This window comes from Hippocampus bargibanti, linkage group LG17, assembly GCF_051943395.1.
Source record: "Hippocampus bargibanti isolate YZ-2025 linkage group LG17, ASM5194339v1, whole genome shotgun sequence".
Taxonomy (NCBI): domain Eukaryota; kingdom Metazoa; phylum Chordata; class Actinopteri; order Syngnathiformes; family Syngnathidae; genus Hippocampus; species Hippocampus bargibanti.
The window spans coordinates 12,017,501-12,039,241 of NC_142750.1; the positions used below are offsets into that span (position 1 = coordinate 12,017,501).

Consider the following 21,741-nt stretch of genomic DNA (forward strand, 5'->3'; position numbering starts at 1 on the left):
TCTGTTCACCGCCGTGCCTCAAAGAACTAAAATGGTCTCCCCCCAAAAAAAACAAAAAAGAATCGAGCGGCGCCAAGGCAAGTTTCCTGACTATTAGATGCTATTGAACCGTTTCAGCCTCCCACTTTTCTCAGATAACCTCCACAAAATATTGAATTACTGGATTTAATCAAGTAGAAGTGAGGAAGAGGAAGGTCTTGCAAGACTTTAATATCCCTTCAATAAGGCTTTCGGCCATCTTGACACGCTGAGTTGGGCCTTTGGAGGAAAATGGCTAAAGTCCAGAAGATCCTTATTTTTTTTCCCCACAACATTTTTCTCGACGACGGCTGAATTGATTTGTTTGGTTTCATCCATTAAGACTACGTACAACGTTTTTCAGATTAAACAATGAGGCGAAATGGAGGAAATAGTCGACTGGTGGATTGGGAACTTGCCACCTGGGACTTCCCTTGCCAATTTTAATCCACCACATTCAATTATATCTGGATCGGATCCCGGTCAAAACCAGATGGAAAACCCCTTTGCCGTTATCAAAGAATCTGGATTGGATCAAGAGCAGAGAAATCCGGATCCAGCAACATGGCAGCCAACCTTTATATTTGATTCGCCGATTTCCCTAAAACCAAAGCCACACAGAACATCCTTGATGGAAGTAATGCACAACACTGACTGCCGGACTGCTTCCAGCATTCGTCCATGATCCATGACGAGCACATCACTTCCTGACTGCCAGCCAGCCTTTGCACCTCATTTGCAGGCCCGTCCGCAAACGTCAGAGTGCCATCTGTATGTCTGCGACCATTCAATAGCTTCACCTTGGTCCTGTCTGATTATTCTGCACGCCCCCCACTCGTGACATCTCGCTGTGCACCATGACAACGGGACACTTACAAATGTCAGAGTAGATATTGGCTGGATCCATCTCCTGGGTGTCTCCCTTGGGGTCCGAATCGACTCATACCGCCGAGTCAGAGACTGAGGAAACGGACAGACAGTCTATCTGTCTGTGTCTATTGGCCATCCAATCAGTTCCTTCTTCAGGTCAAAATGTTTGAAACATGTTTCCTTGAAATCGATGAAAAGGTTTCTTCAGCCGTCATCTGTACTTCTTTGAAGGTGTCGGACGTTTCGCTTCTTATCCAAGAAACTTTGTCAGCAAACTAAAGTCTTACTGGTAGTTTAGGCCCTATATATATATCCCTACTGTCCAGACATGGCGGTGCCGGACTGTGCTATGATCATAGAAATAGATAGGTTTAGAAGTGGCGTAGAGACGAGGTTGATTGCAAACCCGGAAGTGATGGCACGAGTTGTAGCGTCCATAGTAACGTGGCTTGGTTTGGCATAGAAATAGGATAGTTTTGAGCGTATTTAGGTCTATTTAACGTATGGATGCTGTAAAACGGAACAACAGTTGGGGGCCACAATGTTTCGCTTACGGATGCTTCAACTACAAGCTGAAAAACAAAGGAATTTCGTTCTTCAAGTGAGTGAAAATGAAATTTCTATAAAAAGAAAAAAAAAGATTTCGTTTTGCGATGTTTTAGCGACTAATTTTCGTCCTGTTTTCGATCTTCGACCGTGTATAAATACGTTCTAGCTGTTCTTCATTAGTATGAAATTGAATTGGCTCTGCCTCCTCAAGCATGTAACTAATTCGACACTAAATTTGAACTGCAGGGGTGTGCGTTTCACTAAACATTGCTAACTTAGCAATATTGCTAATATATTGCTAAGTTCATTGTTAACGCTAAAAACGTGTCTCACTAAACATCATTTAGCAATATTGTTAACGCTTAGCAATATTGCTAAATAGCAAAGTTTAGTGAAACGCGCCCCAGGTTAGCCGACTCTGCTCATACAACATACTAATAATTACTTCTTGATCTTTTTGATCCGTTGTAGATTTCACACATATATACACTATACACAGTGTTACCTAATCCTCTACAATTTCTGATTTAGTCCAATTCCGATCACCAATTAAGTATGATCATTCTTGATGAATGTTTTTTTTTTCACGTTTGAAGATTGGTTACAATCACACTCAAAAGATAATTATACTATGTATTTGAATTTTCAATCTTAAAGAGCTGTCATTTCTATTATTCATAACATTTTTAGACTCTGAATAAATATACATCAATAGTGGTGTATTTAATTGCAATTGTATGTTTTGGATTATAAAAAAAATATAATCCAAAGCATATCTGATCTTGAAAGTTGAGGTTTTTGGACTTGTCCGACTTCACATCGCGCCGAAAGACGACGTGAGAGTGAAGTAGCTGTCTTCTAAAACATATTTAGCCACAAAGTATTAAAATTTCTTCGAATACCGGAAGAAAATCGACGAAAAACGAGCAAAAATTATTCATATGGTACGGAACTGTGTCAGAGGCTACAACTCGTGACGTCATCAGTGACGTCACGACCTGGTGACCACGGGGCGCAATGCTATTGCCTCCTTTGGGCACTTCTAAACCTATCTCTTCCTATGGCTATGATAGGTCGCTGCTCTCAGGTTGAGGGGAGCAGAGAACTACTCCCTGCAGCTCCACTGATTGTTCCTATTGTTCTGACTAACGACTGGCCTGATTGCCCCACTTCAACCGGTATCGCCTCATCAGTATTACTAATCTTATTTTGCCTAAGCAGGCTGTTGTAGGAACGATCCAAATTGAACCTCACCCCACCATATCGGTTTAATGAAGCATTTAGCTGTTTTATGAAAATCACTTCTTTTACTCCCCTTTCAAACCATCTGTTCTTTCGCTAAGATTTTTACCTCATTGTCGTCAAATGAGTGGTTGCTAGCTTTTAGGTGCAAATCTACTGCCGATTGAGGCCCACTAGTATTATCCCTGCGATGTTGATAAAGTATTTTTTTGAGAATTTGTTTCGTCTCCCCAATGTATTGCTCTTTACAATTTTCATTCTTACAATCTATTGAATAAACTACATTACTTTGTTTTTCATTTGGCAGCCTATCTTTTGGATGCACTAATGTTTGCCTTAAAGTGTTTAGCGGTTTGAAATAAGTAGGAATTTTGTGTTGCCAAAGGACTCTGTATTTCAGAGACTCCTGCAATGTAGGGTAATGCTACTCCTCTCCTTTTAGTATCTTCAGAATTTTTGGTTTCATTCCCTATTCTTTCTTTCTGACATTTGTTAAATGACCACTGAGGGTACCCACAGTTAGTGAGTGCTCTCCTGATATGTTTTGACTCCTTTTCTCTACCTTCAGTGCTAGTTGGTATTAGTTTAGCCCTATGCTGCAGGGTTCTGATAACTCCTAGTTTGTGTTGTAAAGGGTAGTTAGAATCGAAAAGTAAGTATTGGTCAGTGTGCGTAGTGTTGGAATCTAATTCCTATATCTCTTGTGGTTCGGTATCAGTAGCCTTCCTAAAGACTTTTGTTTTTAGCGCTCTGTCCTCTTTTATAATTACTTGACCATCCAAAAAGGCTAGTTGGTTCTCTTTAATGTCCTCACGAGTAAATTTAATGTTTATGTCTACCGAGTTGAGGTGATCTGTGAAGGATTGAATTTCTTGTTTTTTAATTATGACAAAAGTATCGTCCACATATCTAAACCAGTGTCTAGGTTTTGTCCCCGGCAAGGATGTGAGGGCCTGTTTCTCCATCTCGTCCATTTACAGATTAGCCACTATTGGTGAAACCGGTGCCTTCCACTGCTGCCAGGCACTGAAAAACAAATAGAATCATGACAAGCCCAGTTTTTGCTGAAGTTTGTTGAATGTAAAGTCCTCTTCAATCCTTCGACTTACGCCCACCGAAAGCGACAACTGCGGTTTCATTTTTATTATTTATATCTTTAATGGCAAGAGTTTTGTTTTTGTGTTTGCTCTTACTGTCAGCATGCAGTATTATGTTTTCTTCACCCAAGCCATTAACTTTTTGAACAGTAGCCCAAATGGAACTGCATAGTGCCTCTTTGCAATTTTTTGATGATGATACTAGTGCAGTGTGTTCGACCGGAAACAAATTCCTTGTGTGTTCTACATATTTGGCAACAAATATGACGCATCCCTAATGAGGATGAAGCGGTCTGGAAATGGATGGATGGTTAAAAATAATCAAAATCAGAATCAGAATCATCTTTGTTGCCAAATATGTAGAACACACAAGGAATTTGTTTCCGGTAGAACACGCTGCACTAGTATCATCATCTAAAAATTGTAAAGAGGCACTATACAGTTGCAGTTGGGCTACTGTTGAAAGAGTTCGAGGAGTTCAAAGAGTTAATGGCTTGGGGGAAGAAGCTGTTTAAATGTCTGCTGGATATGGTGCGCATGGATCGGTAGCGCCTGCCTGAGGGGAGTAGCTGGAGAAGGTGGTGGGCAGGATGCGCAGCGTCCAGTAGGATTTTCTGCGCCCTTGTTTGGATTCTTGCAGTGTGCAAGTCCTCGAGAGTGGGTAGGACGGTGCCAATGATTATTTCCGCCATCCTAACGGTCCGTTGAAGTCGGATTTTCTCCATTTTTGTAGCGGCCCCGAACCAAACGGTGATGGAAGAACACAGGATGGATTTGATGACAGCCATGTAGAAATGTTGTCGCACCTCCTGTGGCAGGCCATGCTTCTTTAGCAGCCTCAGGAAGTACATCCTCTGTTGGGCCTTTCTCAGGATGGAATTGGTGTGATTCCACTGATGGATGTTTCCTGAAGTCCACGATCATCTCTAATGTCTTGAGGATGTTCAGCTTCAGGTTGTGACGGTTGCACAATAAGTACATACTGTAAGTATAAATAATAAGTAAAATAATAATAATAATAATAATAATAATAATAATAATAATAATAATAATAATAATAATAATAACCACAACAAAAACATGCCCTACTTATATTGTCTACAATACCTGGCATGTACAGACAATGGGTGCAGATCACGAATGCGAAGAAAAGAGAAAATCAAAGTGTGTGTATGTGTACGTGTATGTATATGTGTCGTGTGTGCGTATGTGTGTGTGTGTGTATTTTTGTGTGCGTGTGTGTGTGCATGCGTGCGCTTGAAAAAGCTGTATCTGCATGCATATCTAACAAGGACGACTGGGGAGGTAAACAAACACAAAGCGCCACGTTGCATCCCTCCGCTCTGTGAGGATGGCGACGATCTCTCTTGTTGATTTGGCTCTCCCACCCCCGAATGTACAGCCCTGCCACGGACGTCATTACATTTCATGCGCAGACCTGCTTTAAGGTCAGCTTTTGTGTTGGTGTGTATGTGGGGCGAAAGAAGATAAGTCCCATCTCAAAGTGCCTGTGAAGATGATGCGATGAAAGCGAGCGACAGAGGGCGAAAAAAAGTGCCAATAGCTCGCCGCATAATGAGGCATACAGCTCAACAATCCGATTTTCTCCTCTCTTGCTTCCTGCCGTCTCCGCTTGCCCACATATATGACATATGATACGCTTATAGACGGAATCGACGGAATCGACTGTCTGAAAAAGGTCATCCCTGTTACGTTTTAGCACCAAAAGCCGCAGGTAAAGGCTTGGTTTGCCTGTAATAAGTGGTAAGACGTGCACAGCACACAGCAGTCAATTACACACACATACATCAGTTACTTTTTGTTTTGCAGCTGGAAGTGAAGCTCATTACGCACCGCACCTCATGTACCAGCGTGGGCAACGTAGCATCTTGCATTGCATTCCGCTTTATCTGCGCTTGCGTAGTTTGTTTGGATGCGTGGACATAATGGCAAATCGGTGAACTCCTATTTCCCCAGAGTCACGATTGCAAAAAATGACAATGTATAGTCAGGTGGTTTAGCTTTGAAAAAACAACCACGTATAGTATATAGCTGGGAAAAAAACATGGGCTTTATTTTTTTTTGCCTCCAAAAAGTCAGCTGAAAAAAACGACCAGTATCGTAATGTACTTTTAGCCCAAAACATACGACCACGTATAGTGAGGAGTTTTTAGTCCCCCCCCCCCCCCCCCCAAAAAAAAAAAAAAAAAAAAAAAAAAAAAAAAAAAAAAACACCATGGATAGCAAGGCTTTTTAACACCAAAAAAGCGGACCATGTTAGTAAGGTATTTTTAGCCCCAAAAAACGCCCATGTATAGTAAGACATTTTCGCCCAAAAAAACTACCATGTGTTGGTGAGGCACTGATGTCATCACAATGAGATTTACAAACATATGAACTCCACAGAGTACCTAAGGTGTTTTTTTAGCCGAAAAAAAGACCACGTATCATAAGGCGGTTTTTTATCCCAAAAAAAACTTTCTAGCCTGAAAAAAAACAACCATGTATAGTAAGCTGTTTTTATCCCACCCCCAAAAAAAACACGTCTACTAAGGCGTTTTTAGCCGTAAAACGACCATGTATAGTAAGGCGTTTTTAGCCCTAAAAAACAACCATGTATAGTAAAGCGTTTTTATCCCCAAAAAATGATTATGTATAGGAAGCCGTTTTTATCCCTAAAAAAATAACTATGTATAGTAAGCCGTTTTTTGGCCAAAAAAAGACCATGTATAGTAAGGCGTTTTAGCCTAAAAACTGCCAAGTGTAGTAAGGTGTTTTTTTTACCCGAAAAAAAGACCATGTATGGCAAGGCATTTTTTTTAGCCCGAAAAAATTACTATTTATAGTAAGTCTTTTTTAGCCTGAAAAAATTACCTTATATAGTAAGGTTTCTTAGCCTAAAAAACGACAATGTATAGTAAGGTGTTTTTATCCCGAAAAAATAACTATGTATACTAAGGCGTTTTTAGTCGGAAAAAAAACACCATTTATAGTGAGCCGTTTTTAATCCCGAAAAAAACGACAATGTATAGTAAGGTGTTTTTGAGCTGAAAAAACAACCATGTACAGTAAGCCGTTTTTAGCCCCCCCCCCCCCCCCCCCCCCAAAAAAAAAAAAAAAAAAAAAAAAAAAAAACGACAATGTGAGGTGTTTTAAACCCAAAAAACGACCATGTATAGTATAGTAAACCGTTTTTGAACCGATAAAAATAACCATTTATAATAAGCCGTTTTTAACCCGAAAAAAAAACAACCATATATAGTCAGGCGTTTTTAGCCCAAAAAAACTGCCATGTTTATTAGGGTATTTTATCCCTGAAAAAACTACCATGTATAGTAACCGTTTCTAGGCCGAAAAAAACACCAAGACCACCTATCGTAAGGCATTTTTAGCTAAAAAAAAAAGACCAGGTACAATAACTTATTTTAGCCCCCCCAAAAAAACTACCATGTTTATTAATCAGAATCATAATCATCTTTACTGCCAAGTATGTAGAACACACAAGGAATTTGTTTCTGGTAGAACACGCTGCACTAGTATTATAATCAAAAAATTGCTAAGTGGCACAATACAGTTCCAGTTGGGCTACTGTTGAAAGAGTTCAAGGAGTTCAAAGAGTTAATGGCTTGGGGGAAGAAGCTGTTTTTTGCTTCTTTAGCAGCCTCAGGAAGTAAATTCTCTGTTAAGGCATTTTAGCCTGAAAAACACTACCATGTATTGTCAGGCATTTTTATATGACGACCTACAGTGAGACCTCAACTTACGAACTTAATTGGTTCCCAGACAGAGTGTGTAAGGCGAAAACTGTGTATCTCAAAAAAATAATTCCCATAGGAAACCATTAAAATGGGAATAATCCGTTCCCGGGTTTCCATAAAATATACTTTTCAACTAAATAAGCCTAAAAAACTACACACAACATACCTTATTCTATGTATAATAAATGTGCTATTGTATTGTAATGAAAGAAATACACTGCATTGTATCATAAAGTCACTTTATTTACATTTGTGATGGTCATTTATGGCTTGATGGAATGGCGTTGGAGGTCGAAGGTCAAAGGGAATTGCTGTTGGAAAGAGGCGCATTACATGAGGACTGTAATTAAGGAAATAAACTGCTGTAAAATAAAGTTTTATTTACCTTTTTGATGGTCGTTGATGGCTTATGGAAGGAGAGTCACCTTCCATAAGGACTGTTGGTAACTTAACCTCTGGTGCTGTTCGGTCGTGTGCTTCCGCAGAAGATCACTCTGCCAGCCGTGGTGGGTGTGTATTATGAAAATAGTGCTTATTATAAGGTTTAATTTTCATAAATTTGACGTTTGTAAGACGAAAAGTTTGTAAGATAAGGTGTTTGTAAGTTGAGGTCTCACTGTATTTGGGTCGTTACTTCCAAGATCCATGAGAAACAGGCACTTTGGTCCAATTGGTTAGCACATTGGCTTAACATTGCAAAGGTGCAAAGTTAAAATCCAAGTCTTGGCCTCCAGTGGTGTAGTTTGAATCTTTTTTTAATGGTGTATATGAAGATCTTTTTGGGTTCTCAATTAGAAATTCAATAGAGAAGTCTCACTGTGGTTGACTGATTAGTACATTGGATTAGCCGTCGATGAGGTCCATGGTTCAAATCCACCTCTTGGACAGAATGTCAACAATTAGCAAACAAGTGATAATAATTTATCTTATGTGCGAGCCAGATGCAATCATCAAAAGAGCCCTATATGGCTCTCGAGCCATAGGTTCCCGACCCCTGCCATGAACTGTAATTGAACTATCACCCATATATCCATTTTTTTACATTCCGCATAAGTCAAACTGCAGTATCTAACAAACATCTCTATGACTGCCCCCCATTGCAATCCCCACTCATCCCCCGCCTCTTTTCTCAATCCCCCCTCCCTTTTCTTTTTTCAGACATTGGGAGCAATGCAGTCCTTCCGTGAGCGCGCTGGTGGTTACCACAGTAACCAACCTTGCTACCAGCAGGAGCCCCACGAATTATCACGCCTGGAGACGTACCGACAACACACACATCATGCTCACCCTCAGCTACCCCACCCGGGGCCTGGTCCACATCCGGGCCCGGGTCCGGGACTTTCAAGGTCAACCTATGAGGCCCGTTCGTTGGTGAACACTACAAGTATGTCTACAGCTGCAGGGACAAGGACTGGAGAAGCACCTAAGGACTGTTATAGCCAGCCAGCCTACCCTGGTTTCCCAATCAATGGTGGCGGGAATGCAAACGGAGGCTCGGCACCCTCACAGGCAAAGAAGAAAATCCATAAATTCCCTCCTACAACTTCTGGTCAACATTTACAGGGTCATAATACTTACAGTAACCACTTGGGCTCTGGGACATACTCGGCCCAGTACATGAGCGGGGGGCACCTCCAGCAGAAATGGGAAGACGCATCTCAGTTGACATCATATGAGCATGAGATGGTTAGCCGAATTGAGGCTGGTGGTCCACCTGGCCCTAACTCGTCACAGTACATGGACCAGAACATGTTGGACCACTCCCAGACCCAGTGTCATCAGCTCTCTACCCCCTCGTTCCCAAGCCCCCGTCACCAGTCACACCCAAATAATCCTTCCCCTTCCCCTTTAATGTATCCACAAAGTCACCTGCACTACCCCCAACCTTCCCCCTCTCCTTCACCTTACATAGAAAAGTGCAGCCCCATGCCGCCATGTTATAAAGGTTATAGCATTACGCCAACCTCCCAGTATGGAAGACAAATGAGCAGCCACAATAATCTGAAGCAAGGAGGGTACAGGCCAACCCAGAATAGCTTTAGTTACCAACACTCGAGAGGTTATGAGCCACAGGCCCCTCTGCAACCCATGACCAGCCAACAGGAACCCCACCCAAAATATCAACACTTCAGCCAACCACAACCAAACTACTGTCTCTCTGAACTGGCTGTGAGGTCACCTGAACAGTATTATCAAACTTGCAGTCCCTCCTCCAACCACTCTCCTGTACGGTCGGTTGGACGCTCCCCTTCATACAGTTCCACCCCTTCGCCTTTAATGACCAATCCGGAGTCATTCCAGTACGGCCAACCACCCATCACCCCAGGGCCAGCTTCGTCATCATCCTCCTCCTCCATGGGACATCAAGAGCAAGGAGGGTCCAATACAATGCTGTTGCCCCCACGCTCACACCCATCGCCCGGAGTGCCCCACACAGCACCCCACAGCTTCACAAACACACTACAAGTACCTACCATGAAAGAGCGTTTCTCAGAGAAGCTGCTGTCAAACCCGAGTTTGTGGAGCCTGAATGCCCTCACCTCTCAGGTCGAGAACATATCCAACAATGTCCAACAGTTGCTGCTTTCAGAGACTCTGGTGGCCAACAAAAAATCCGCAAAACGAAACAGTGGGGGAAGCAACAGCAGTTCTGGAAGTGCAGCATCCTCCAAAAAGGCTGACGAATACAAAAATACATATCCAGAAAGTGCTGGTAGTATAAGTGGAGGTCCAGACCTTTACTCTCATGTGCAACATCAGCGAATGCTGATGGAACTTCACGAGGGAGGCTACTCTAGCAGTAGTGATGAACAACTGGAAAGGGGCTACTTCTACAGAAACCAGGGCTTGAGTCCAGCTCAACCTCCCAACAACACACATATTAACGTGGACACAATGTCATCCTGTTCCATGACATCTCCAGATGATATCTCCACCAGGTCTGGAGATTCTGGTTTGCACAACTTTACTCCGGACCCAATTACGTGTCAGCCAGTACAAGGAGAAGATATCACTCCAGTCAAGAGCAACACTGAGACAAGATCTCCTACATGCATTACCATTCCAAGTCCAGTTAAACCGGACACCGACTCATCTTCTGACATACAACAGATCAATGAGCCTGTTAGAGAAAACTTTGAAGAATCGGCATGGACGGAAAAGTCAGATGACAAAGAAGTAGTGACAACACCAAAACCGTCTGACTATGAAAGAGATACTGACGCGACTAATATGACAGAGAACCAGGAAAAATGGTCCAATGGGGTCAAATGTTCATTTCTATACAACCAAGTAAACAAAGGTGGCGCAGACAAAGACTTTTGCTACGCAGAGGCAGAGTACGAAGGGGTCCAGAGAAAATATATTCCAGATTCAATTGAACAGTCCCCAGCTGCAGGCTCTGACTCAAGCCACAATTTTGGCCAAGAGATAAAAGAGGTGTACAAATCAGAGTCATCCAATGCTTCTGGAAGCTCGCTCAAAACACCGCCTTTCAATCCCATGAGTGACCTTGAACAGGATCAATATTCCACAGAGAAGGAGGACAGCTCAGACAACACCCCTTCAACCCCTCAACTTGAGGCCTTGGGAGAGGAACATTCAAAGAAAACCGAGTGCAAACAATTGATTGAAGAAGAGAAGAAGAAGGAGGAAAACAATGGACAAGAAACATTCGACGAAGGAAAGCAACATGCTCTTTCCCCGCCCCTGTCTGATGAGGTGACAAAAGAACTAGGAGAGGAAGAGTACATTAGCCAGTCATTGAATCCTGATTTCATGAACAGACATGGCTGTGAGAAACCTCCTGGCAACCTTTGCACCAGGACAGAAAATCAAAGAACCGAGTTCCACAGTGACAATGAGCTTGCGGGAGTGCCCGCACATCCAAATGTGGCTACAGCGCCAAATGCTTCTTCAAGAGAATCGGCCATTGGTGACACTGCTCCGCAGCCCCAATCCGCTATGCCAGTGTTCTCGGCTCTCAATGACAAGATAACACTAACCCCGGCCCAGTCCAGGGATCATATGGATCACAGTGACGCCAAAGTGCTGGAGCCAGACTCTCCTCAGTTGCCTGGAAAGTCAATACTTCCCTCAGCCCCCTCCTGGGCGGATACACCACCCTCCCCAAAGAAAGGTGATGAGGACATGGAGCCGGGCCTCAGCTGCTCGAGTGCCGTCACCCCTTTGGCCAAGTCAGAGCCTGTGGACCCATCTGGTCAACCGCGTGCATTTGGACATAAGCATGCAAGGGGAAGAAGGAAAATGATGCTTTCAGGTATGGAAATCAGGCGACAGATAAGCTTGGAAAGGGATGAAGAGAAGGATAAAGAAGGAGACCCCCTGGACTCAGAGAAGCCCTGCAGGCCTTCAAGCAAAACGATGTTGTTCTCACATCAAACTGACTTAGCTCATCAAGAATCAATGTTGAGCCAGACAACCAAAGTATTAACTGATGGACTATGTTCCAGAATGTGCACCCGCTCATTCACTGCGCCAGATTTACCGCCCAAAGGTGAGGGTCATATAAAGGGGAAACCAGGCCCAAAACCTGGACCCAAACTAGGAGTGAAAACTGGACCAAAGCCAGGGCCAAAACCAGGAGGCAAACCAAATCCTAAACTTTCCCTCAAGCCCGGACCAAAGCCGGGGCCAAAACCAGGACATAAATCCGGAATAAATGTTGTGGCAAATACAACAGATTCAGCAAAAAAAATTGAATCTCTCAGGAGACGAAAACCAGGGCCCAAACCTGGCGTAAAAGCAACATCAAAACCGGTGCCTCAACCTATTTCAAAGACAGGACCAAAGCCTGCATTCAAATTTGAAGATGAAATGCCACCCAGTGAAAACGTAACCGTGAAGTCCTCAATTGGTCGCCCCAAAGGTTCTGTTTCGAAGGCCAAGCAGACACAACAGGAAGAAATAATTCTACATTTGACCGGGCCGCAGAGCAGGGCCAGAAAAAATATAAAAAATACCCTACCGCATATAAACCAGGATATCAAAGTAACAAACCATGACGAAAAGTCACCAAATGTCATAAAAGCACAAGAAGATGACAATAAAAACATGACCTTGAGGTCTAGAAAGCCTTCACAAGCAAATGTATTAAAAGAAAAGGACAAAACCATTCACAAAGATAATTTAACACCAGCGGTGACAGAAATGTGCACACTTGATGGTTCCAAAAGAGAGGAACGTTCAGCCAAGGAACAATGCCTGACTCCAAGTCCCTACAGTGTAGAACTTCCTGAACTGCTTCAATCTGAAAATACTGAAGCAAAGATGATGCTTCCACTAAAATATCAGTCATTCACGGAACCCTCTAGGTTGCCTGTCAAGAAGAAGAGGGGTCCAAAGCCTAAATCCAAACCACTGCAACCTCATGACACACGGCTGACACAGGTTGTCTCTGCACCAAAAGAGGCGGATGTTCTGGGGCCTAGAAGAAAGAGAGGGCCAGTCACAATAGAGCCAGAGATCTCCGACCCACCTAAACATCTTCCCTCTAATGTGACAGAGAGCCATCAAGGTGATGTGCCAGTCGTGTCTCCGCAGTGCCCCACCAGAACAAAAGTTCTCCCTCCACGTAAGGGCAGAGGACAGAAATATGAAGCAATGGTGCAGAAAATCACTTCACCCAACTCGAAGAAAAACCTCCAAACTTCTCAGACAGACATCGGTCTCAACGATGACGCAACAACTAAGGACTGTTCTCCGCACACTGTCAAAGACGGAGAGACAGCCATTCCTGTCAATGGCACGGAAATTATGGAAAATGAAATGAAACACCACGAAGGCACCTCAAGAAAGGAGGTCAAAGGAGAAAGTGACAAGCCGAAGCTATGTCAAGAAGCACGGGTGTCTGACGAGTTGAAACAAAAGCTGTCGGATGGGGATGTCAATGGCCAAGGGCCAATCCAAGAACATCACCCTGGGACACTGTGCAAAGTAATGGAGGCTCAGGTAGACCTCGGTCTTCGAGAAGACTTGACCCGAGAAGCAAAAGTACTTGTATCTGGAAATTTACCCACAAGCAAGTCCTCAAAAAGGAAGCGTTGGGCTATGGTGGAGAGTCCAGATGCCTCTGCCGTAGACTTGGAAGCGGGAAACCTCATAGTGACGACCCCAAGAGCGGCTAAGCAGAGGGCCATTAAAAACAACCACGAGATGCATGTCAAGCAGAAACGGAAACAAAAAGGTCAGTCTGCTGCAGAAGAAAAAGAAGCAGTGAAGGAGATAAAAGTTGAAGTAACGGAGGAACAATTCGGGATAGTAGAGGAGATGATAATCCCTTCGGAAATGCCCACATTGCCCATAAATCCCGAAGATATCAAAGAATACCCAGAGGTTGACAGCACACAAGTCATCCAGACCCTGAAAAGAGGAAGAAAACCATCCGCATGTCCAGCTAAGCGGAAAAGAGGGAAAGACTTATCCAAGGAGATTTCTGACAAGCCAGTCAAAGTGTACAAAAAGCCTGGGCCAAAACCAGGAATGAAAGATGCCTTGGAGGTCATTGAGGCAGTTGTGAGGGCGGCGGGATGCGAAGCAGAACAAGTAGAGAGGCAACAACAAGAAATAGAAATCGACACATGTGAGGAGGAACCAGATGACATTGTGGGTCCTGTGGTGACCATCTCAAAAAAACAGACAGAGTCCATTTCGATCAAGAGAATCAGAAACAAACCGGTCCAACAACACCTTCTGTCTTTCTGTCCGTATGTGCGATTGAACAACTCCAGAGAATTTTCCTCTTGGTGTGCCATCGTCAACAAGCCTGAGGATGTACATGTGTTTCAAAGACGAAGAAAAAAGGGAATTCTCCGAATGAAGAATCCTTTCACAGTTGCGAAGGTAGTGCCTCACGCTGCTGCCATGCTACAGGGACCAACAGTCAATCTACAGCTAACTGATCGGTGTCTCACATGTTGCCTGTGCGGAAAAGAATCCAATTACAGAGATATGGGCGATCTCTGCGGACCATACTACACAGAAGACACGGTTCCTCGGAAACTGTTGACTGCTGAACCTGCGCTCACCCAAAGGGAAGTCAACCAAGATGAGGGTCGTGAAAATCCACGCACATTACCAAAAGTTGAACATGAGACCGGCGTTGAGAAATCAGAAATCACGGGGAAATCGCCGCAGAAGGGCAGAAGTGCCAGACATCACCATTGGTCGGTGCGAAGAGCAGCAAGAAAAGAAAGAATGGGTCGAAAGGGAATTCTTCAAAGAATAACGCTTCGAGAGAGGTTAAAGAGGATGCAGCAGCTCCAGGCCAGAAGGTCTTCCGATACCCAAGAGGATGTGTTCCAAAGGCGGCGAGAAGAAGCACAGGCCAATGAGCATTGGGCTCATGAAAACTGTGCTATCTGGACCAAGGGGGTGATCATGGTGGCCGGTCGTTTATACGGACTGAAGGAAGCTGCCGACATCTCAGCCCAAATGGTACGGGGAACAAATATCACCACATCACCGAGCAGCTGCTTTTTTGCGATCTCTCAGCTAACTTTCCAAATGTTATCCTTTGCTTGTTATTCCTTGTCTTTTTCCATATACGTGCTTGATCACTTTTTCTGTTTCTCGGTCCCGGGGGGCCGTATGCCAATCTGCCTGACTAACCTCAGAGCTGCCACAAGTGCCAGAATGCGGGGGCGTCCCTCAGTTGCTGTTGGAGAAGCTGCTCTCGTAAATATCACTACGGCTGTGCCAAAGAGATAGGTAAGAGAACACAGCGGGGGAGAAAAGTTGCCCCCAAAAAAGAGACTTCAAAAAATGAGTTGAGCAGAGGGGGTGGGACGAATACTGTCAGACGGGAGTAAGATAGTGGTGAGAGCAAGGCTTAAAATGGGGAGATGAGAAAGAAGAGGGAAGAGGATGGTTTAAATCAGAGGTGTCCAAACTTTTTGCAAAGGGGGCCAGATTTGGTGCGCTAAAAATGTCGGCGGGGGCCAACCGTGGCGGACCTTCTTTACATTTAATACATTACAGCGAGCCATTCTGTGATTCACATGTTCTTTTTTATTTTAATTTCAGCTATCATAAGCGTGTGTTTTGGTCATTTGAAACATGCCTATAGAAATTAAATTGACATTGAAAATTGAACTTTAATATTCAATCAACTTCACTACGTTTTTGCAGCAGTTGAGAAGTAATTGTTCATTTTTTTGATTGTCGCCATTTTAGAATTTTTTTTAATGTAGAAAATTGCCATTTTAGAAAATTTCAGTCAAACTAACATACTAATTTGCTGTTCCCAATTGAGCCTCTAGATGGCAGCACGTAGCCCATGTTTCAGCGCTACTGCCCAAAGTACAATATTAATTCTACAAGCACGCCAGACGTTATTGATTTTATGACGGAAGCCGGGTGAAAATTGACCACGGGTCGTATTTGGCCCCCGGGCGGGACTTTGGACATTTGGTTTAAATGATGGTGGGAGGAGTAGGACATTGAAGTGGTTTAGAGGGAGAAACAAGCCGGAGATAGCGAAAGGAAAAGCGGATCTCAATGGGGCAATGGGGGTCACATTGTAAGGCCTATTTCCTCCCCGGTGACTACATCAGCCACACGTGACGGGCCCCTTTCCCTGAAACTCATCCCCTCGCCTCCTCTCCTCATTCTTTTCCTCTCCGCTTCCGCCGTGCTTCTTTTCCAATCATGCCCTGTTTCGGATACTATTTTCGCCAGGCTCTAAAATTGTTGCTATTGTCGTTCTTATCCCCCACCCACATACCCCCTTTTTTGTCTTTGCTTTCTCTCGAATGATTTAGGCTGCACATTCCACGAAGATGACTTCTCCATGAAATGTCCCAAACATGAGGTAAGAAAGACCCAAAAGCCAAAAAAAAAAAACTTGAATCCACGCGTTCAGGAAAGGTTGGGAGGGGTTGACCCGAGGCGCTATGAAGCACTCACACAAAAACATGGTGTGTGTAAATTCGGGGGGGAAAAAAAAAGGATAAAGCGGTTGTTGCTCCCACAAGCGCACTTAAGCGGACGGCTTCGATTTTTCTCGGAGTGCCCTCCTTTTTCCGTCTTGTCATTTTGCTCTCTTTTTTGTGCTCCTCGTGGAACAAAAGCCAGCGTGCGCGCCAGTCAGTGGGCGGGGTCGTCTTTTCACTTTTCAAGTGGTCGCTATATTCTGTGCTCTTACGGCCTCGGAATCATGTGGCATTCAATTGAGCGCCTTCGCTGTTATTGTAATGGTTCCAAATAACAACAAGCATCCATCGTCAAATGTCAAAGCACTTTTCTTGAGTAGCAGACAGGAAATGAAAATGAAAGAATGGCATCGCTTCTGTTGCGGCTTGCTTACAATTTCGCTTTGCGTTTATCACAAAGGGATTTGATGGGGTGAGGTCGGGGTTCTCAGGTTGACCCTCATTCATTTCATGGGGTGGGAAACTTGCCTATATTTTTTGCAGTGTCAATTTGAAGTCCTGCATTTAAAGATTCTACCTCCCGCCAAAATAAAAAGCGGTAGACAAGTCTATTAAACTATTTAACGTAATCAGAGATAGAATTGGCACATTGGGTTTTCATAATTAAGTTCAACGCATGACAAAAATAACATTGCGCATACTTGTATCAATAAAACAATTAAAACGCGATCTCCCAGAAAATAATTTGAAGACATTTTTAACTCAACGTCAAAAATATATTTAAGTGCCTAAAAGTGAATGAAATTTCCTGTTGAGCAGTGTTAGTGCCTTGCATGCTGGGTCCGAGAAGACAGTCATTTCATCTGTGCTGTATGTCATGCATATTAGCATATTTGACAATGAAGCTGACTTGGACTTTAAAGTAACCTTGACAGTTTTGAAAGGCGCTTATAAATGTATTATTATTATTATTATTATTATTATTATTAAAATATTAATTGCCCCTCCAAGTGTTAAATGCCAAATCTTATCCAACAACAACCAACATTTTGTTTTTCTACTTCTTTCTTTCCTTTCCTCTTGCTGTCATAACTTTGCTGCTGCGAAATGTAAATAAATGTTCTCCACTGTCAGATGAATAAAGGTACATCCAATCCAATCCAACACTGGCATTTCATTGGCTCAAAAAGACAATGAAAATGTTAGATTATGAATCTTTTCAGATTAAATCTTGTTCTTCTTCCGATTCAGTTCTTCATTTGTGTCATCAAAATATTCAATCAGCAGGAAGTAAGGTGAAATACAAAAAAATAAGATGTATTATTCAGCCAGAGGACCGAGCAGGAGCGAGACAAAGGGGGAGGCTGTTATATATACAGTGAGACGTCAATTTACGAATTTAATTGGTTCCCAGACAGAGTGTGTAAGGTAAGTGTGTATCTAAAAAAAAAAATCCCATAGGAAACCATTAAAATGGGAATAATCCGTTCCCGGGTTTCCATAAAATATAGTTTTTAACTAAAAAAGCCTTAAAACTACACACAACATACCTTATTCTATGTATAATAAATGTGCTATTGTATTGTAATGAAATAAATACACTGCATTGTATCACAGTCACAAAGAGAGGCACATTACATGAGGACTGTAATTAAAGAAATAAACTGTGCTGTAAAATAAAGTTTTTTTCAACTTCTTCGATTGCCCGAGACCGTCGCTTTGAGAGCACGGAAACACCTTTTGCAACAGACGCACCTTTGATGGCTTCTCTGTTCCGGAGAATGGGAGCAATGGTTGACTTTGCATAGCCGTGCTCGGCCACTAAATCACACAAAAGCACACCTCGTTCGTGTTTTTCAATTACAGTAAAGTCTCGTTATATCGATATCGGATATATCGATAGTCCCGGTTATATCGATACTATTTCTATGCACGCACGGAGAAAATTACATGCAAACAGGGTCGGCTATATCGATAGTCCCGGTTATATCGATATTTTTTCGGACTCCCTTGAATATCGATATAACGAGACTTTACTGTATCTCCTTCTTCTCAGCGACTGTGATTTTATTTTGTATCTTCGTGGGCTGAACACGAGCCTGTGGTGGGTTTTTTTTTCGGTCCCATCATAGTAAAATTATCAGCAAAAAGCTCAAAGTAGGCGATCGACGTGTGCATTCAATGAGAGGGGGTGTGCAAAGTAGCGCCGGCTGGAGCGCTGTTCGGTCATGTGCTTCCGCCGAAGGTCACTCCGCCAGCCGTGGTGGGTGTGTATTATGAAAATAGTGCTTATTATAAGGTTTAATTTTCATAAATTTGACGTTCTTAAGACGAAAAGTTTGTAAGATAAGGTGTTTATAAGTTGAGGTCTCACTGTATACATACATACATACATACATACATACATACATATATACATACATACATACATATATATGTGTATATATATATACTCATTTATGTGTCTACGTTTAGACTACGTTGTTTTATATATATATATATATATATATATATATATATATATATATATATATATATATATATATATATATATATATATATATATATAATAAACATTGAATGATTTAGAATGTGCCTATATAAAATAGTCCTATCAGAAAAGTTAACCCTAATCTTAGCTTTCAACTCAAAACCTGTGCTGATCTCAAATCCATCGGGATGCGGACATCGCCATCGCCATGGAATCTATAACAGCGCTGCTTTAAAAAGCAGAACGTCAAAGATAAGCTGACACATACTTCCAAATGGCAAACCTAAACATCCACGGCTGTGTGAAGAGGGGGGGGGGGTTGAATGCTGCTGTTGATAAGCACTTTGCCACATAGCGCGCTCTGAGTACCACTTGAGGGAGCCCTCGTAACCGCCAGCAGGATGGATGAAATGAATGGCTTTGCTGTCAGCCAGACGTCATCTGCTGGTGTTCTGTCCCTCACTGCAGACTGAAAGAGGAAGGTCAAAGGCAGTGGGGGGGGGGGGGGGGGGAGTGTGAGGCTGACATTCAGCAAAGAGCATCGATGCATTGAGGAAGCAGCGGCCTCCCTCCTCCTCCCCCTTCCTCCCTCCTCCCTGTTTCTGTTCTCCTCCGCACAGACTGACAGTGATGAAACGTTGGCGCTTGATCAAAACACCCCACCCACCATCACTGCCTGCGACGCGCCTCGCATGCTACACACAAACACACGCATCCCCTTCCTCTCGTCTTGTTTCTCTTTCCTTCCCTCGCCCGGCTTATTTGGCATACCCCCCCCCCCCCCCACCCCACCCGCTGATTTCGCTCGTTGCGTTCAACCTCTCATCCCCCGACCAGCTCCTGCCTCCTTTTTTTTTCCTTTCCATTTTCAGTCATGCCGCTTTCATCCGTCCCTCCCCTTCTATCCCCTCACTCCCCCTCCGCCCCGCCGCCGTCTTCCTTCACCTCCACTCCCACGTTTGAGTCGCAGAAGGGAAAAGGGAGGGCAAGAAAGAGAGCGGTTTGTTGTTAGCAGGAGGAGGCAGAGCTGTCATCAGTGGAGGGATGCAAGGCTCTGCATGCAGGTGTGTGTATGTGTTCTCGTTTCTGTACAGTTGTGGGGACATGCACATGTTGTGTGTGTGTGTGTGTGTGTGTGTGTGTGTGTGTGTGTGTGTGTGTGTGTGTGTGTGTGTGTGTGTGTGTGTGTGTGTGTGTGTGTGTGTGTGTGTGTGTGTGTGTGTGTGTGTGTGTGCATGCATGCGTGTGTATATGTAGGCAAGTGCCGTGCCAATTTAAGCTGCAAAGTCTAATCAAAGAGCTTAGGGTATATAACACACACACATACACACCCCTGGAAACACCACACCCAAGGGTCGCTTTGTGAACTCGCACATAAAAAGGTGAAATGGCAAAAAAAAAAGTGTCATCTTCTTCCCCAGCTAAATGACTCATAATGAGCAGACATAAGGCTCATGAACAGATGACCTATACGCTGGCTGCATCTATAGAAAGGCAGGGAAGACACAAACACTGCTTGTTTCCGTGGGTGCCTGAGACGAATGGGGACAGTTACATCAGAAGAAGCGACGCAATAAAAAAAAGAAGGGAAGAAGAAGGAGACGCAGGGAGGGTTGCAGAGGAGGATAACGGAGGCTGCGCCTCTCCGCTGACACATTGGCGCAATTAGTGGGCGTTCCTGCTGGGTCGCTGAATCGTACGCCGACCGCGTTTCATGTTTGGCGGATCTGCAAGATGAATGGCAAGCACACGCAATTAGCCGCCACTTCATTAGACATACCGGGAGAGAGTTGAAAGGATAATCGACAGGCGCACGAGTCTACTCCGCCTCGATGGTTAAAGAGGGACAGTTGAGAGTGGTTTGTGTAAGTCATAGGTGTCAAAGTCAAGGCCCGGGGGCCACATCTGGCCGGTCACATCATTTTACTTGGCCCGTGAAAGATAATGAAACATGTGAAATTGTATGATCCTTGCTAAAGTCTGAACCAACATTTCAAATAGTCCCATCATAACCACAATAACAGTCTTTTTAAATTCAAATTTGAAAACAAGTTAACTCACTCACTGCCAGACGTGCAATAATAATAATAATAATAATAATAATAATAATAATAATAATAATAATAATCATTTATAAGTGCCTTTCAAAACTCTCAAGGAAACCTTACAGTCACAGGATATGTTTTCTGCGGGTGAGCAGCGGCAGCCACATGCGCCAGCGTTCACTCAACCCGGAAGTAACATAAAGTAAAATAAATAAACAAACAAACACACACACACACACACACACACACACACACACACACACACACACACGCGCACACACACACACACACACACACACACACACACACACACACACACACACACACACCCATCCATCCATCCATCCATATATCAATCAATCAATGAATAAATAACGTGCCCACTCCAGTGCCAGGGTTTTTGTCATTGTCACTTGAATTCCAGGACCTAAAAAATATTGAGTTTTAGTACTACATAAACATTCAATACAGCGTTAGAAAACCTTAGGCTCTCTTCTTTCATCAGAAAAAAATAGTTAATTACTAAATTATATGGGTCTGGAGTTATATGAGCTTGAAATGAGGACGGCGGCTATTCAAAATACAATGCAAAATACTGCAATATTGATTTATATAGCACTTTTACAACAGCTGAAGCTGAAACAAAGCGCAAACATAGAAAAAAAGGAAATGCTGCCCCTTGTGGAAGGGAAAACATTACCAGAGGCCATGGCCAGCACTTTATCGGCACCCAAGCATGAAAAAAATAATTGGGAATGGCGCTTTAAGTCATATTTTCAA

General features: G+C 43.3%; 1 protein-coding gene across 1 annotated transcript in view; it reads left to right on the top strand.

Annotated features, from left to right (window-relative positions):
• The window catches only part of rai1 (retinoic acid induced 1), a 72,303-nt gene that overhangs the window by 46,647 nt on the left and 3,915 nt on the right, over nucleotides 1-21,741 (top strand). Inside the window, exons 2-4 of the mRNA XM_089017852.1 lie at nucleotides 8,693-14,989; nucleotides 15,169-15,262; nucleotides 16,315-16,364. Of these exons, the coding sequence (XP_088873978.1) occupies nucleotides 8,705-14,989; nucleotides 15,169-15,262; nucleotides 16,315-16,364 (6,429 nt within the window). The 5' untranslated portion in view covers nucleotides 8,693-8,704. The remainder of the gene's footprint in view (nucleotides 1-8,692; nucleotides 14,990-15,168; nucleotides 15,263-16,314; nucleotides 16,365-21,741) is intronic.